This window comes from Populus trichocarpa, chromosome 13 (assembly GCF_000002775.5).
Source record: "Populus trichocarpa isolate Nisqually-1 chromosome 13, P.trichocarpa_v4.1, whole genome shotgun sequence".
Lineage (NCBI taxonomy): Eukaryota > Viridiplantae > Streptophyta > Magnoliopsida > Malpighiales > Salicaceae > Populus > Populus trichocarpa.
In genome coordinates this window covers 9,529,199-9,548,167 of record NC_037297.2, presented here as the reverse complement: position 1 = coordinate 9,548,167, position 18,969 = coordinate 9,529,199, and the positions used below count along the sequence as shown (strand labels likewise).

General features: G+C 32.7%; 1 protein-coding gene across 1 annotated transcript; it reads left to right on the top strand.

The window, feature by feature from the left end:
- Nucleotides 1–14,478: 14,478 nt before the first annotated feature.
- LOC7479027 (uncharacterized) lies at nt 14,479–18,025 on the top strand. The gene is made up of 6 exons (XM_024582988.2): nt 14,479–14,700; nt 14,846–15,338; nt 15,944–16,283; nt 16,826–16,924; nt 17,042–17,162; nt 17,587–18,025. Exons 1-6 carry the CDS (start codon nt 14,508–14,510, stop codon nt 17,805–17,807), a joined length of 1,467 nt encoding a protein of 488 aa, XP_024438756.1. The 5' UTR covers nt 14,479–14,507; the 3' UTR covers nt 17,808–18,025.
- Nucleotides 18,026–18,969: the final 944 nt, after the last annotated feature.

Here is an 18,969-nt window from a genome sequence, read left to right as displayed (position 1 = left end):
GGTGGAACTAAAAAAACCATTACACAAGGATTGGGAGAAGAAGACTAGATTTGGACAGTTTGACCTTTCGCTACAAGTCTAATTTTAAGGTGATTCCAGTTAGAATGGAAACTAGACTTTCATACATTTCCAATGGTATATGGCACACATTCTAATTCTTTAAGACGAGAGAGAACCATCCGTTTGAAGTTGGGTTTTGCTGCTGCCAAACAGAATGCAAAAATAACCGAACTTGTCTGATTAAATTAGTTAGGCTATTAAACTTTTTTTTAATTTTGTGAGGAAACACTTGTTTAGGTTTCAAACTTGTTTATTTTATTTATTTTAATTAGTTTGGGCTAGTTTTAGTTTGGGTTCATTATTATTTAAATTGGGTTTATATGTGACCCATTAGGGAAACTAGGGTTTTTGGCTTGTGGTATAAATACTCTTTAGAATAATTTTCAGCACACTTTTTTGCCTAATAATATTCTGATTTTTGTCGACCTTTGGTTGTCAATCTAGGTTCTTGATTGAACTTTCAACTCTTCAAAGAATTGACCAATATTTATTGTGAATTTATACTCTTTTTGCTCGTCTCCAGGTGTAGGCATTCTGATTGTGTTGGTTTATACTCTTGTTGTCTTGGAGCAGGTCTTTCAATGTGATAAGCTCATCCTATGTTTAGCAAACTTGGATTGGATAGATCTTGGGTTCGCAAATTCCATTAAATTCTACTAGGGTTTGCATCAAAAGGGCAATGGTAACTCTTTGTTTAAGGACATAATGCATAAAGAAATTAAAGTGTAAGTGGACGACATGATTGCAAAATCCAAATAGGGAAAAGACCATTTTCAAAATCTAAGATAGTTGTTTGAAAGGTTGAGAAAGTATCAGTTAAAGCTGAACCCCATAAAATGTTCATTTGAGGTAAAATCCAAAAAGCTACTAGGATTTGTGTGAGTAGCCAAGGTATTGAAGTCAACCCCAATAAAGTAAAAGCAATCCAGGCAATGTCAGCGTCTAAAACAAAAAAATAAGTAACTTGGGTTGTTTGAATTACATTGCTTAATTTATATCTCAAATGACAGCAACTTATGAGCCAATCTTTAAACTCCTTCGAAAGAAACATCCTGGGGTGTGGAATGAGGAATGCTAATAAACTTTCGAGAAAATCAAGCAGTATTTGCAAAATCCACATTTGTTAGTGCCTCTAGTACTTGGAAAATTGTTGATTCTATATCTGATAACAACTGAAAAAGCAATGGGATGTGAACTCGGGCAACTTGATGAGTCTGGTAGAAAAGAGAGAGCGATCTACTATATGAGTAAGAAGTTCACATATTACAAGTTCAGATAAATAATGGTAGAGAAGCTTTGTTGTGCACTTGTATAGGCTACAAAATGACTTCGATGGTACATGTTCTATTACACTAGATAGCTAATTTCAAAATTGGATCCTCTCAGATATATCTTTGAAAAGCCTTACTTATCAAGTAGAATAGCAAAATGGCAGGTGTTATTGGCTGAGTATGACATAGTGTATATGACAAGAAAAAGTAAAAGGAAGTGTTATCATTGATCATTTAGCAAATAATACAATTAAAGATTATAGGCTTTTGAATTTTAATTTCCTAAATAAAGATGTGCTGGTAGTAAAAAAAAAAACTATACTAATAGACAATGTATTTTGACAGAGTAGTAAATGTATATGATAATGGGGTAAAAGCAGTGTTAATTTCTCCTAAGAGAAAGCAATGCTCTATTTTGATCAAACTGCAATTTGAATGCACCAATAATATAATTGGATATGAAGCTTGAATCCTCGAATTATAAGTGCATTAGAGTTGAAGATAAAGAAACTTGATGTTTATGAAGACTTAATGCTGATAATCTCCCAAGTGAAAGGAGAATAGCAGACAAAAATAAAAAGATGAGGTCATATCAAGAATATTTTTCCGAACTAGCAAAAGAATTTAATGAGATAAAATTCACTCATATAGGAAGAGATAAAAATCAATTTGTTGATGCTCTGGCCACTTTAGCTTTCATGGTTAAACATAGTACAACCCATAAGTATTAAAGTTAGGAATTCTCTGGCCCACTGCTACTTAGTCGAAGGAGAAGTGGATGGGAATTCATGGTATTATGATATCAAATAGTTTATCCAACACTGAAAGTATCCCTCGGGGGCATCCAATACAGATATGAAAACCCTGCAAAGGTTAGCCATGGACTATTACCTCGATGCAGAAGTGTTAATAAGAGGTTGTCTGATGGAACATTGTTGAAATGTTTGGATGGGATAGAAGCAAAAAATGTGCTCCAAGAAGTTCACAAAGGGATTTGTGCAACTCATGCTAGTGGCATATGACAGCTAGAAAAATATAGAGGCCAGGGTATTTATGGAAGACCATGGAAAGGGATTGCATAGAATATGTCTGAAAATTTTGCAAATATCATATGTACAGTGATAAGATAAATACCTCTTCACCTCCTTTATTCAATTTGACATCTCCCTGGCCATTTACAATATGGGAAATCGATGTAATTGGGCCTATCAATCTAAAAGCAAACAACGAACATCGGTTTATCCTAGTGGCTATTGACTACTTTACAAAATAGGTAGAAGCCAATTCATATACTCATGTAACCCAGAAGGTAGTGAAGAGGTTCACTGAACGAGATTTAATATGTTGATATGGAGCACCTGAAAAGATAATGATTGATAATGCTCAGAACTTCAATGGAAGAATGATAATAGATCTTTGTACAGAATGGAAAATCAAGCACTCAAATTCATCTCCATACATGTCAAAGATGAACGGTGTTATAGAAGCTGCCAACAAGAATACCAAGTAGATTATGTAGAAAATGATAGTCATGTACAAAGACTGGTATGAAATGCTCCCATTTGCTCTGTATGAATATCGCACCGCAATAAAAATGTCTACATGAGCTACACCTTATTTCTTCATTTATAGGATGGAAGCAATAATATCACTAGAAGAAGAAATGTCATCTCTAAGGATATTGATGGAATCGAAACTTAAGGAAGATGATTGGGTCAATATGAGATATGAAGAGTTAAATCTGGTCAGTGAAAAGAGGTTAGTTGTAATATGTCATCACCAGTTGTATCAACAAATAATGGCTAAAGCATATGACAAGAAGATCAAATCCAGGGTATTTGAGAAGGAGATTTAGTATTGAGAAAGTTCTTACCTTCACCCGGCAAAAATCAAAACAAGATGGCATCAAACTATGAAGGTCCATACGTAGTGAATAAAGCATTCTCTAGGGGAGCTTTGTTATTGACAAGAATTGATGGAGACGACTTGCCTATGCCTATGAATTTTGATTCTATAAAGAAATAATATGCGTAGTGTACTCATCTTTTTTAAATCAGTAAAGTTTGGTTATTCATTCTCGTTACATTGTGTATTTTGCAAATAATTTTAAAGGGCTCAACAAAAAAAACCTTTTAAAAAAATCATTTTCTTTTAAATAAAGAATTTCAAGATTTGACTTTGGTTAACGATTCTAAGAAAAAATCAATGATGTGTCAAGAGCAATGATTCACCTAGCAACTCCCTAGGAGATGGTGAAAATACCTAGAAACCCAAATGGATGACTCAATCATCAAAGTCTGTTATGCAAAAAGTTACATGAAATAAAGACGATGAAGTTTTCATAAATCATGAACTCGTAAAACAATTCCATGCAAATCACTACGTTAATGAGGTCAAAATCTATCAATACTGACCAACCTTGCTTGAAATGAGAAAAACCATTTTTTTTTTATCAAAATGTAAGTATATATAAAAGATAAAAAAAATATACACGGCTGGAGAACCAGCAAGTTCATATACAAGGATATACAAAAGGGAACAAGCTCCCTGACAAAACATTTACATCAAGCCCATCTAAAAAGAGCTAACAAATAAAAGAGAGGAGCTGACATTGGTTAAATGGGGAACCTAATCAGTGATAAGGTGCCCAACCTAACCAAAAAGCAAAAGGCAAGGCAAAATAACATTGTTGAGCAGCAGCCAAACACAAGACGCGTATAGTGGAAGGCCAGGACTGCTTCTGAGCAAGCAGTAAAAGGAACACAACATTCACCATACACAAAAAGAGAACAACAACAAAAACAAAGCGAGGAACATTTCCAGCACAGGCCAGCAACAATTACAACATAGCAAAGGATGGACCACCTAAAACATGATCAGCACAACAGAGGACAAACAGCCAGTAGAGAACAAACCAGCAGAAGGCACCCGTCTAAAAGGAACATTAGCAAAAGAAAAAACAAATTCTAGGAGAGCAAAGGGACAACAACAATAGCAGTAGCAGCATCAGCAAATAAAACCTCAAAGATCCAACTGAATACATACCTAACCACCGAAGCATAACCTCTCTTGAGCTCCTTGGCCAAATACATCAACAGCACTGCAAGAAGACACAGCAGTAAGACACAACATCAACCAACCGGGAGCAGAAAATGATTTGCTTCATGAAAATACAGGATCATATATAAGAGAACTTGAAATCTGCGAAAAACATCATCAATAAGCTTGCATTTATCTTCAAAAACTCCATTATTTCTCTCCTCCCAAATCAAGTAGACAATAAGGCCAAGAGAGACTCGTCTCATTCTGGACACCAGATTCCTTCGCCGAGAAGCCAACCCTCGCACTACACTCCATATAGTGGACATATTCCTGCTTATTCTCAACCAGGATTTGACTTTGTAGAAAAAAAAACCATTTTTGATATCCCCTATAGATGAATATGTCCTTTATAGTCCCAATTTGAGCTGAAGTTGAGGGTTTTTTTTCTTTGTAAGATAACCCTAGCTAAGATCACACCCTATACTAGGAGCTAGTATTAGAAAATGATGAGAATAAAGGTATTTGTGAACATCCACTAACAATGAGAAAGTGGTCAGAAAAACCAAAAAACAAATGTAGAATACTAGTAAACGAAATCCACGGGATCTTGATTTAGGCTGCAATCCCAACAAGCCAAAAAAAAGAAAAAAATGGGCTTTGCTAAATGACAAATCTTGAAAAGACACATAAGTAAAAGTTTCTCATGTAGTTTCGACAAACAAAGAAAAGGAAAATAGTTGAAGAGCTTACAAATGAAATATGAAAAGGGCATTAATATCTTGATTCTTATAGAAAGTTTGATATGAGTAGATAAAGAGATTTCGGGACTGAAAATCGATTAGGTGTTCGATCAAAGGTTTAGAGCGAAAAGAAAAACATGAAATGATCCATTGTCTCAACTTTTAAAAGCGAAGGTCTTTAATAGCTTAGCATATGCTGGAAGAATAGAAAAAAAAAAGGTTAAAGGACTATAAAGGAGTGAAAGTGATCCTAGATCCATAAAAACCCTCAAACACCATCCAAGCCTGTGAATTCCTTTTTTTTTGGTATCCATAAAACTCGCCCTTCATTATGTGCCTTGAAAAGTCCATTATAACCAAACAAGCAGGCAAAACTGATAAATAACGCTCTCAAAACATAAGGAAACATTTATGAGAGTCATGATGAAGTGATTAACTATTCATTTTTGTTCACGTTTAGAAAATCTGAACACAAGAATTCAAACAAGTATTGGATCCTTTTTAAACCCGATGCAAAATGGGTCATCTCCTAAACCAATCATCATTATACCTTTCTTCAAAGACTAATACAAATCATGAGAGTTACATGAACTTTGTTATTTGACATGACATTGAAAAAATCTATCATTTTAAAAAAGACAAAGTAAATCTTGCGAAATCTTTGTTAGGGAAAACACCCTAAAATAAAAATCAAAGCACATGTCATGAGTATTTGAAAAAGCACACGAAAAACAACATTGTCATAAGACAAAGAGTTTTTAATTCATTTCTAATTAGGAAAAATATAATAGCATTTGTCATGGCCTAAATACTCATAAAAGAAAAGCGCTGTAAAGGCATCTCAACACTTAAGATGTAATATCCTCGTTATTTTATTCAGGCAATTTTTCAGTTAAATATGAAAATTTAAGGTAATTTTTTTTTCTAACATTGCTAATCATATGAACAAACATTATAGAATGCAATTACTTAATTTAGCACAAAGAAATTCTTAATTATGACATTCACATTAATTACATATAAAAATTTCATTCTACAACCAAAAGGATTCATTCAACATCATTTACATCATTCATTCATCCCATAATACATATTAATCAACATAAATATACAAAAATCATCTAATATTCAAATAGGATCTACTTTATTACTGCGAGGGTCCTAAAAATAAAATTGACATTTAAAACACAATCCATATTCCACTCATGGAATTTAAAGTACCATTCACTCTATTTTTTTATTCTTTTAATAATTACACATTTTTCAATCACCTATTAATCAATTAACATAACTAAAACGTAATTTGCTTGTCATTAATTTAACAACCCAATCACCACAAAAATTTCACCCTTGGCCGAAATTCTCATTACCAAGAGGAAGGAGGTTTGTTTCGTACTAACTAACCTAATTAATGACTAGCACAAGCATTTATCACATCAACAAACACATAATGAACATAAATCCATGCATTCAAACCACCACAACATCAAGAACCCACTTTCACATAATACTAATTCTACTCAATCCAAGAACAAACATAAAAAACAACATAACGAATCATCATGGAGAGGTTTCTTACCCATAAAGAATGAAGAATCAAAAGCCAAAACAAGTTGAATCAATTTCTCCTCCACACCTTTCTCTAATCTCAATTTTCCTTATCTAAAAGCACACTTTAACTCAGGCGATGATAATTCAAGACAACCAGGGTTAAATTTACTAAAACACGACCCGAAATATGAGACTGAAACAACCCGCATAAATGAAAGCGAAAAGAAATTATAAAGCTCAAGACTTAATAAGCTAATGTCAAAGATGAAAACAAAAAAAATAAAAAAATATAATGTCAAAGAAGAAAACCTAAGTCAACTCTGGTTAACTTGATGGACCCACTACCTGCGATATGAGATCGGGATAAAAAAATAAAAATTTTAAAAGAAGGACCTAGTAAAAAAGAACAAAGTTTAATAAAAAAAAACATATAAAAAAACCCAGCTAACCCGGATTAACTTTACTAGCCCACTCTCGAAATTACCAAACAAAAAGAAAGTGAAAAAATAACAAAGTTCAAGGGAAAATAATTTAATTCAGCCCGGGTTAACTCGACTAACCCGTCACTCGTTTGTATATGAGATCGAGATAATAAAATAGACTTCCAAAAGAAGGACCTATGAAAAAAAGACCAAAGTTAAATAAAAAAACATTGAGAAAGAAAATGCAAGGTAATTTGGGTTAACTTGACTAACTCGTCCCTAGAATAACCAACAGAAAGAAAAATGAAAAAAAAAACTAAAAAAAACTAAAGGAAAAATAATTTAATGCAAAATGATGAAATTGAAAAAAGTCATAAAAAAATTGGAGAAACAAAATCTGAGTCAACACAGGTTAACTCGACTAACCTGCCACTTGCGACATGAAATTAGGATAAAAAAAATTAGACTTCCAAAATAAGGACATAACAAAAAAGACGAAAGTTAAATTAAAAAAACATTGAGAAAGTAAATGCAAGCTAACTCGAGCTAACTTGACTAACCCGCATTCAGGATAACCTAACAGAAATAAAAGTGAAAAACTTAGATAGCTCAATAATCAATAATTTAATGCCAAATGATGAAATTGTAAAAAGAATTTCATAAAAAAAACCTTGAGAAAATAAAATTTGAGTCAACCATGGTTAACTTGACTAATCTGTTACCTGAAATATAAAATTGAGATAACTCAAGAAAAAAAAAATGGAACAAACGATGAAGCTAATGGCCTAATAACTAAATATCAAATGATGACTTTGAAAAAAAATCAATTTTTAATAAAGGATCCTAAAAAAAAGGCTGAACTTAAATCAGGCCCGGTTATGAGATTAAGATTGCCTTGTTGGAAGGCAATCACAAAAAAAATAACAAAGTAAAATATTCAATCGTAAAACAGTTTAAAATCCAAACAATGCAGACTACATATGGTATAAAAAAAATGAAAAAAAATAATTAGGGGTTAAATTGAAAAAAAAATAAACTACGAAAAGGATAAAAACAATTATCGAGAGAATGAGGACCAAAATTAGACAAAACATCAAATGAAATTAAATGTTGAAGGAAAAAGTAAAAAAAAAAAGAAGATGAGTTAAGAAAAAGATAAGAATATAGTAATCAAAAGAACGATGACCAAAATTGGATTAAAAAATGAATGCAATAAAATGTTAAGGGACAAAATTGCAAAACTATAATAATTAAGAAAAGTATAAAACACAAAAATAGAGCAATCAAAAGTAGAGGAACCAAATTAGATAAAAATATCAAATGGAATAAAATGCTCAAGGATGAATTTGAAAAAAAAAAAACTAAACTTAAAAAAGCATCGAAAGAAAAATAAAAACCGGATGACACAATTGTTTTTTGAAAGGGTTGGCATGAATTTCAAGGAAATGAGAAAGAAAAGAGAGAGCAAAAAAAAACTTCACCGCAGCCTAACCGAACCTCATCTGGAAATAGGACTACTTGCCGCTTCCAACGTAACCAGATAGCTCAGCACGTGCCACCAAAATAACGTAGGACCGTCACGCATGAACATTTTTTTTATACTATTTAATTACTAAACATTAACAAACAGCCCCTAACCAAATCTAAAAACAACAAAATAGAATAGAATAAAAAGACTAAAACACCCTTGAAATCAACCTTATTTTTTCGAATTCTAAAGGTAATTTCATCATTTAACTGTTAAAAAATAGAAAAGATGAAAAGGCCCCTTTATGCATGTTCATTGTTTTTACTCCTACGGGTATGATCGTAACTTAAAAGTGTAATTTTTTTTAAAAGAGTAAAGTGTCCCTCACCAAAAGCTTAAAATGCTTTTGCTTTAAAGAGTAAAATAGTCATTTTACTATAATAAAAAAGGTGTCCCGATCAATTTGTCCCCAATATTTTTGCAATGAGCAATGTATCCTCTAGAAAAGACAATTCTACCCCTAATTGCAAGCTTCATCAGTTTTTTTGTCAAGGGTAAAATCATAATTTTATTTTTCCAATGAACAACGAGATGTGTCTAAGGCTTTACTGATGCCTTTTATTTTTTTATAATTATTCGCAAAACAATTTGGGTTATGGTGGCCCTGTATTATTGTAGATTGTTATAATGAATTAACAATTTATCCCTGCACTAAAAAACCATTAGCCTTGGTTCTAGGATAAAGTTGTCTTTTTACAAGGATATATTGATCATTGTTGATTTGAGTGGGTCAAATTAGTCTTTTCGCACAAAATATTAATTGTGAAAATACTATAATATCCTTAAAAGAAAAAAAAAAACCTTTCATAAAAAGGCTTTTTTGTCATTTCATTTTTCATTGCACAATGCAATTACTTCCATACCCTTATAACCAACAAATTTTAAACTACCATCTAAGGGCTTTTGGACCTTTTACCCTTGTTTTTTCATTATATACAATGTAAATAAAAGTTAGTTTGGCCCTTTTGGGATATATATAAAAAATGAGTTGCAGTTATCTGAAGAACACATGCCTATACATGAGGAGGGCCATCGTATTAAAGTAGCACGTGCTTCCTTCTTCGACATCCAAAATTGTATGATCGTTGTGTCATCAGCACTATCACGTGGTGGTGCTTCTATTAAGGTGGCTCATGTATTGTTTTTCTTGACGGTTCGACAACGACCGAGTTTCCCCCATCTTTTCTCTCTAATGGACTTGGAAAGCGCGCTGGCCAAGCAAAAATTGATATGTGTCCTCCCATTTTATTTTTCTTTCAGTTGTAGTTCTCATTATTTTAACTAATCTTTGATTGTGTTAAATTTTTTTTTTATTTTTCTTTTCAATTTCATCCCTTGAAATTAAATTTAATTTGATTTTTATCTCATATTTGGTCCTTGTTTTTTTAATTGTTAATTTTTTCTTTTCAATTTCATTCCTTGAAATTTAACTTGATTTGATTTTTATATCAGATTTGGTTCTTATTTTTTCAATTACTATTTTTTTCTTTTCAATTTTATCCCTTGAAACTTAATTTAATTTGATTTTATATATTAATTTTGATCCTTATTCTTTTAATTGCTATTTTTTATATCATTTTTTTTTACTTTTATTTTTTAATTTCATCCCACGTCATTTAATTTTTTTTATGTTAAATTTGGTCCTCATTCTTTTAATTATTATTTTTTTCCATCCTTATTTTAATTAATTTCATCTTTCAATATTTCAGTAGTTTGTAGTTTGAATTGTAATTTTTTCCAGCGCAATGATTCCAGTCTCATGACTCAAGTCATAAGTATGAGATGTTAACCTGAATTGACATCAATTTTTCTTTTCTAAAACTAATTTTCTTTTTTAATTTCATCATTCAACAATATTAACTTTATTAAAGATTGAGCTCTTTTATTTTTTTTTTCAATTTGCTTTTTGTGAAGATAGCCCAACCTCACAGTCCGAGTTGCGAGTTTACTATGCTGACTCAAATTGGCCAAGCCAACGTAATTGTGCCTCCTTTTTTTGGTCCATTTATTTTTTGTATCCTTTCTATTTTTTCTTTCCAATTCCATCATTCAATTTGTTTTATTGAATATTTTTGTTAGCTTTGTTTATAGTGTTTTTATATTCGTATTTGTTTTTTGTTTTTTGTTTTTTGTTTTCTTAATTTGATGCTTTTTCATCCCCTTAAAAATTAAAAAATCAATTAATTATGTCATCGTATTTTTGTTTTTTAAACTTTTTTTTTAATTTGGCAAAAAACCCTCTCTTTTTTATCATAATTTCAAAAAAAAAATAAAGCTTTTGTTTTGTTTAAGGACCTTGAATCACCTCTATTTTTTTTTCCAAATAAGTAAATTGATGTTTGGTATAAAAAAAATTTCATGCATCTAGTTGTCATGTGCTTAGATGAAAATTGATTTTTTTTATATAAAAACAATTGTTATATAAAATGGAATTCAAAACCTAGATCACTAATTTGATTGGTTAACTCCGATTAACTTAAGACTTATTTTTTATTTTCAGTTTTACCCATCAATTTTTTTGTGTTTGCTATAAAAGAAACATAAGCCTACAAATTCATTTTTATTTTCTAAAATTACAAATACCAAGCTATTATATTATTTTTTCCCTGAAAAAATTATTTTCCTATCCATAGGTCAAATAACTAGTCACCTAAAAAACTAAATGGCATGAATGTTTTATTGTAGCCCAATTCACTGTAAAATGTGTTGGACTATAGTAAATTTATCTTTGTGCCCTTTAGTCCAAAAAAATTAAGCCTCTTTAGGTAGGGGTGTTGATATCATTTTCAAATTTTTTTTACACAGTAAAAATACTTTTTCGTCCCCAAAGTCAACAAAATATAGAATTGTTGACCAAAAGCTTTCTTGACTTTGTATAAGCTTTTTAACAGTAAAAATATGTATTTTCCCTAGAATCAAAAAATTATTGTGCTACTAGATAATGTATAGTGCAATTACATCTTTAGTATTGTAAGAGACAAAACATAAAGTTAGCATTTGGGAGTATTTTTGTACTTTCATATGAATATTTTGTGTAATTGTCGTGGTTGTCACACCCGGACATCGTGGCGACCAATTAAAAATGATCTCTCGATTGAAAAAAAAAAACAGATATCTAGCATCTTGTTCTTTTAGGGAAAAAAGGTCTCGTTCAATGAGTCGTCACCTAGTATTATGGTCACTAGGAACCCTAAACTGGTCAACAGAGATTCTATGGTACGGGACTGGTTACGCAAAAGGGAAGATGCTATCACCCTTTAAGCGCCCTACCTAAGGCAGACTGCATTGCTGGTTTTTGTCTAAAATTGCTAAGAAGTTGTTCTCTTTTTTCTTTTTTATCCTTCCTTTCATGTTCCTGACTCTGGTGTCAGTGAACAATTCCTACGAATATTTCCAACTCTAGCGTTGGTAAATATTACGCAAATCCAAAAAAATGCGATATTCCTCACTCCAGCGTCAGTGAATATTTTTGCAAAAAATGAATTTGAAGAAGAAATTTTCTATGCCATTTTTCTTATTTATCCTTTATTTTTATTAACCCTTTTCAGATGGAAATAAAAAAAACCTTGCACGACATATTTGCATTCAACAGTAATGGTCCATAGATTGAGCACATAACTAAAAAAAAAAAATACAAGCACAAAGAAAAAAAATAAAATAAAGTACGAGGGGTCTACAAATAAATCAACGAAGACCCCCAAATATTTTTAGAATTTTCTGATATCGAAAAGGGGCTTATTTGGCCAAACATCAAATTAGAATGAGCATAAAAATTATGGTCAAGGCATAAGGGTGTGTTTTGTCAAACACACCCTTAGCAAATACACTTTGGACCGACTAGGCCTAAAGCCCAGACCCGACCCACTTCTTTTTTTGGGCTGAGTCTAGCCTAGCCCGCATGAGTTGGGTTAGACTCAGCCGGCCCAGCCTGGTCACTGGCCCAAGCCACTGACCAGGCTGGGCAGCAGGCACGCGTGGTTCAAACCACGCGTGCGCTGCACAGGTAATTAAATTACCTTCGCCCAGTTTTCTTCTTTAGCAACAAGAGATGCAGAAACAAAGGGAAAAGAAAGGCCTTACCTGGCGATGACGAAGGCGAAGGCGGAGACGAAGATGAAAGTGATGGTCTTCCGGAGAATGTTCTTCTTTCCCTTGCTCTTGTGTTTTTCTTTGTTATGGGTTCTCCTTTTCTTTGGCTTTTTTTTTTTTGGTTTTTTGTTCCCCTCTTTTCTGCTCTTTTTTTCTCGGTCCCTCATCCCCTCTGAATTACCTAAGCTTTTATAGGCGCCTTTCTTGCTCCTTATCTTCCCCTGATAAGGATGAAGTTTTCAGGAGTTTGTGTTTTGAGCAAATGGGAACACCAACAGTCCTGCCATAGCTAGACTGTTGGTGATGGTTTCCTTGACGTTGTTGGCATGTCGTGGCGGCGACGGACACAGAAATTGACTGAGAAGTTGGTAATGGAAGTCATGGGCACTTCAAAGCGCCGGGTCGTTTGATCGCCATTGTTTTCCTCGTTGCAGGTAGCTTCCTCTGTTTTCAGAGGAAGAAGACGAAGCAGGAGAGTGACAAAACGGCGCTGGATACATGGGTGGCCAGTTTCTCAAATTCGGTCCCTGAAGTTTTGAACTTTTGCATTCAAGCCCCTAATCTTTTAAATTTCAAGATTTACCCTCCTTAAAATTAAATTAAAAATAAGTAGGTTAAAATTGGGTTACAACAGTGATCGGGAGCTATTTTGGCATTTGCACATTTTTACTGAATCTTTTTAATGCTTAAACTGCTAAAGCATGCTCAACACATCCCAGCGCATGGATGGCGTCCATGCTATTCAGGCGGTGCATATGGCATCACTTGGTGGATGTAACTGGATTTCCGCCGTTTCTCTAGATGTGTCGTCGTGTCCTTTTTTATTTGGAGTGGCGTGTTGCAACTAACGGTAGTCGGATTGTTATCAATGGTCGTTTGATTTTTTTTTCTTCTTTTCTCTTTCATAACAGGTAATGTACACCACTGTCATCTTTTTTTCTTACTTTTCAATTTAAGCCCCCATTCTAGTACTTATTTTTATTTTGTTCCTTTTTTTATTTATAGAAGTTTTTTCTTTTAATTTCACCATTCAATCAAATTTTTTTATTGTTTTAATTTTTTCAATTTGACCCTCATTCTTTCAATTTTTTTTCTTTTATTAAAGCTATTTTTCAATTGAATTAAACCCTCTAATTGAAATTTTTCATCCCTCTAATTAATGTTTTTTCTCACCTTTATTTTTTGGATCTTTTTGTATAATTCATGTTTTTTTCTAGTTTCATCTTTCGATATTTAATTTGTTGGGAATTCAGTTTTGTACAATCTTATTGTTCTGCATTAATTTTTTTTTAATATTGGTTTTGTGATTATCTTCAAATTGTTTCTATAAGTTTATTACGGTCTCATAACGTAAATCATAATTTTTGCATGTTTTTTTTTAATATAAGTTTTTTTAGTTATTTTGTTTCTATTTTATTTTTTAATGTATTATTTTAATTCATCTATATATTTTTTTATACAAATAAAGTTTATTTTTTAAGATAAAAATATTTATTTTTAAATTATATTGCTGATGTGTTCAACCTTGCATAATATTATGTTTATTCAATCAATTTTGTTATGAGATTTTTAGGGTATAAATTTATTTTTTATTTATTTAAATAAATAAATTTAGTAAACATAATAGAGTATTTTATTTTTTATTTTTTTTATTTGTTTTTTAAATTTTTTATATATAAAAAAATATATTAAAGCATTCTGCATACCTCATAATCTTCTTTTTTTTAATATATTAAATGACTAGTTTTATCGATACAATATATTTCAATATATTAAGTCTTTAGTCTGTGGTGAAGGGTTAGTCATGAGTGGGATAGTGTTTCAGCAGCAGCAGTTGGTGTTTCTTTCCCATCAGAAATGTTGTTCAGTTCCAAGAATTATGGGCCAAAGAGTGAGCTTTCCTAATTTGCAACATGGGTATGCTGCTTCTTGTCCAAAATTTGTCAAGTTATCTCCACATGCTACAGTCAGTGGCTCTGGTGGTGCCCAATATTCTGGTAACCAGTTCTAACACCATGTAATTTCTGTTTCTTACTTTTGTAGACATCATCACTTCACTCTTGTTTTTGAGATCTTGTTCTGCTAGTTTGTGACTTGTGAGGGTTTTATTAATTTTTATTTTTTTTGGTTTTCGATCTCCAGAGCAGTGGCTGGATGCTAGAACAAAGCAGAAAAGAGAGAAAATTGCTGGTATAGATCAAGATGAATTATTAGACCCTTCACTTTTAGCTGATCCAGATAGTTGTTTTTGTGAGTTTAGAGGCGTACAGATACACCATAAGGTATATGATGCAGAATCACAGGCAAATAATTCATCTCAAAGCCACACTCTTTCTCAAGTTGCTCATAATAATTCTTGGAAGCTTGGTCTTCCTATGATCTTGTTACATGGTTTTGGAGCTTCTGTATACTCATGGAGTCGAGCTATGAAGCCTTTGGCTGAGCTCACTGGTTCCAAAGTTCTTGCCTTTGACAGACCAGCTTTTGGATTGACATCCAGGGTGGATGCTTCCACGCATTTATCAACTGGTACCAACGATGCAAAACCATTGAATCCATACTCCTTGTCATTTTCAGTGCTTGCTACCTTGTACTTCATTGATTTCCTGGCAGCTGAGAAGATAGTTCTTGTGGGGTATGCTCATTTCTCATGTTATATTGGTGTGTTCACTGCAGGCTTTTTCATGATTCAATGATTTTGTTGTCACATTTAATTTCTGGGCTTGTGAGGATTGGAGAGGATAGCGATCTTCTGGTCTCATGACAAACACATGCATCAGAGACATTTTGCCAAATGATGATTAGAGAGCATTAATGATACTAATTGTGTGTGTGTGTGGCCAGCATCTACTATTGTTATGTGAATTATTGCTTCGATAATCCTGTTTGTGTGCTCAAGGAGAAATTATATCGTTCATTCTTATGGCTTTGATAATCCTTTTAATTAGTTTTGTATATCTATTCGCCAGAACTTTGTTTAATGTTTGCCAGTAAATGGGGTAGGATAAGTGATACTAGGACTAGAAAATAGGGGCATAGGTGCACCATAGAAAAATAGACTAAACTATTCTTGTGGAAATTCTCTTGTTTTTGGTTTTCAGTTTTGGATAAATCAGAAAAAATGGTCTATACTTTTACCCTCATCATTAATATCTTGCTGCAAATTGCCTTCTCTTCTCCCATGTCATTTTTGTGAAATCTTGCGCCTCTCTGAACTAGTTTAAAAATTTTATATACTAGGCACTCAGCTGGTTCTCTTGTAGCAATTGATTCATATTTCGAGGCTCCAGAATGCATTGCAGCTCTGATTCTCATTGCCCCAGCAATACTTGCTCCACGTGCAGTTCAAAAGCTTGCGGAACAAGATAAAGTTGGAAGAGAAAATCAGACTGAAGGGGACATATCAAATTCAAATATGTTAGCAAAGCCATTTATCAAGATTTTTAAGATTTTATTGAAGTTTATTACAGTCATTACTCAAGCAATAGTGCAGATGGCAAAGGGGATGACAGATATGCTTAACTCAATATATAAGAAAGCATTGTCAGCTATTTTGCGCTCTGCCTTTGGTGTAATGCTGGTATTTTTCTTTGTGGATGGTCTCAATATTTTCTTTGCAATATTTCTAGATCTTGCTGATTCAATTGATTGTTGAGAACTGTTAAAACTAAAATATTAAAGACTACTCGTATGCAGAAATATTTCTGGTGTTATCATACCAATTTCAGTAGACACCAGCAGAGTAAATTGTTTTAGATGTGTAGCAATTATAACAAAAAAACTGATTTCCCTAGAAATAGCGTTCTCCTCACACATGCCCAATGCTTGTTTTTATGAACAGTATATAGCCAACATTTTTTATTACAAAGGAGATTTTCGAACCCAAGACCTCTTGGGGAAGAGGAACATGGGTGCTAATTGAGCTGCAAACTCATTTACATGACATAGCCCATATTATTAATGCAGATTTTAGAAAGTCCCTTTTCTTCTCTCTTTGTTCTTTTTTTTGGGGGGTGTGTGTGTGTGTTTGGCGGGGGTAGGGGGGAGGGAGGCGTGTTTAACAATGAGCTCTATCTGCAATATGTAAGTGCCATAACAATGATTTCACTACTTGATTCTCAGATAAGGATGATAATCGATAAGTTTGGTAGAGGAGCAGTGAGGATTGCTTGGCATGATCCAAATCAAGTGACTGAACATGTTCTAAATGGCTATACGAAGGTAACGTAGCTCTGTCCTTGTGTCTATTAGCTTTGAAAATATTAGAATGAAATATTTGATGTTATTCATTTTTTGTTAACTGCGTATATCTTACCTTGAAGTTATTTATAAATGCAGCCTTTAAGGGCCAAGGGTTGGGACAAGGCTCTTGCAGAGTTCACTGCAGCAACACTCACAAATGCTGAGTCTGAATCAAAGCCATCAATGTCAAAAAGACTTAATGAAATCTCATGTCCTGGTACTTGCACTAACTTTACGTCCAGCCTTCCAAAGCTGTTTAACTCTGGAAAACTGCTTATCTTGAAAAATATCTATTAGGAAGTAAAGATTGAGAAATGAAGACAGTGAGATGAAAAGCATTTGGGTGGATTGGTGCTATTTTTTGGTTCATAGTAATTGTAATAGTCAAACTAATGTGGCACCCCGTCTCTAATCTGAATTTTTTAGGACTAGTGGGATGAGGAGGGGGCATGAAGGTTTAATATATGGTTCAACGAAGGACCTTTTCTCTATGAGAATTTCTCTACATAAAAATTCTTGGTTTAGCATCATTCTTTCGAGTCATGAAAATACCATCTGCTATGCCACCTTAATTATTGTAATTAACTGGTTAAATGAAATGCTGATTCTTGTGTTTTTGTTGATGGATAATGGACTACCAGTTTTGATCATCACGGGTGACAATGATAAAATTGTTCCATCTTGGAATGCCAAGGGACTTTCACAAGCTATACCTGGTTCTTGTCTGGAGGTAATTAAGAACTGTGGCCATTTGCCACACGAAGAAAAAGTTGAAGAATTTGTTTCAATTGTTTATAAGTTTCTGCACGGAGCTTTTGGTGATCAGAAGGAACTATCTTTGCAAGCAGGAGCAGTAGTTTAAATTATGACCCCCGACTTGCATCCTTCTCTTAACTTGTATGTATTTGAAAGCTGTTAGTAGATCAGATGAGAACACCTTGTGAATTGTGTAAAAGTAGCTTTCTGATATGTCTGAACTATGATTTTCTGTTGATTTGATGAAATATTATTCGACTTGAAAAAAGTATTCAATTGCTCAACTCAGAGAAACAATGACGAGTGGTGATATTCTTACTACTACATGGTGATTCCTTGCTTTTATTCTTTCGCCCCTTCTCCCTCCCGGTGGCTTGAAATTCTTTCACATATTAGTTGTAATACTGCTGGGTTTCGTTTCAATGATATTCAGATGTATGTTGTTTATGAAAGGACAGCTGCTGTTATTGTCTCTTGAGGCACATCTAATCAAGTGGGGGTTTATCAGAAGCTTCTGGTTATGTGCATGACTACAGCAGGCTATCATCGTTAGTTCTAGAATTGAATGAAAACTTTCTTGTTTTCTTTTCCAGGATCAAATTCTTATAGCATTGCACACACGATTACAGGAAACTGGAGCCCTTCTATTAGAAAGAAGGATGGATTTGTTGATATATGCATCTCAAGTTGATCCTTTCCTTTTATTTTAATGTATACAAAGTTGATCCTTTAAATTCATTCTTTTTATATTAAATGAATTCCAAATTGATTATTTTATTTTCATGGTTTTTAAGTAGATCTTTTTATTTTCATAAAATAGATTTCAAGTTAATCCTTTCATTTTCATTTGTGGATCTCAAGTTAATCTTTTTATTTTTATTTGTGTGGATCACATGTTGATTCTTTCATTTGCATGGATCTTGCCATAAGATAATTTTTAAGCCATTCATTTCAAAAATATTTTTCAAGAAAAGAAAAATATATATTTTGAAGCTTTTCAAAATTTCTCAGTTTTAAATTGGTCAAGACAAATTTTTAAAATTATTTGAGTAGTCTAAAGGCTGCAATTAAAGAAATATTTGTTATAATTAAAAAAATTAAAGGATCAAGGATTGAAGTGTCAAATTGGCATGTCTTTGGAGGTCCTATTAATTCAATCAAGGGCCTAATTGAATAAATTTTTAATTTTATAACTAATTTTAATTATAATTGAAGAGACTTGAAGATTGAGGGACCATATTAAAAAACAAAGAACTTAAGGGGCCAAT

What these genes read in the sequence shown, in the direction of transcription:
- LOC7479027 (XM_024582988.2), top strand. Translation starts at nt 14,508, where the DNA reads ATGAGTGGGATAGTGTTTCAGCAGCAGCAGTTGGTGTTTCTTTCCCAT. An exon ending in TTCTAAATGGCTATACGAAG is followed by an intron (nt 16,925 to 17,041) that starts GTAACGTAGCTC and finishes TTATAAATGCAG; the next exon opens with CCTTTAAGGGCCAAGGGTTG. An exon ending in TAATGAAATCTCATGTCCTG is followed by an intron (nt 17,163 to 17,586) that starts GTACTTGCACTA and finishes ATGGACTACCAG; the next exon opens with TTTTGATCATCACGGGTGAC.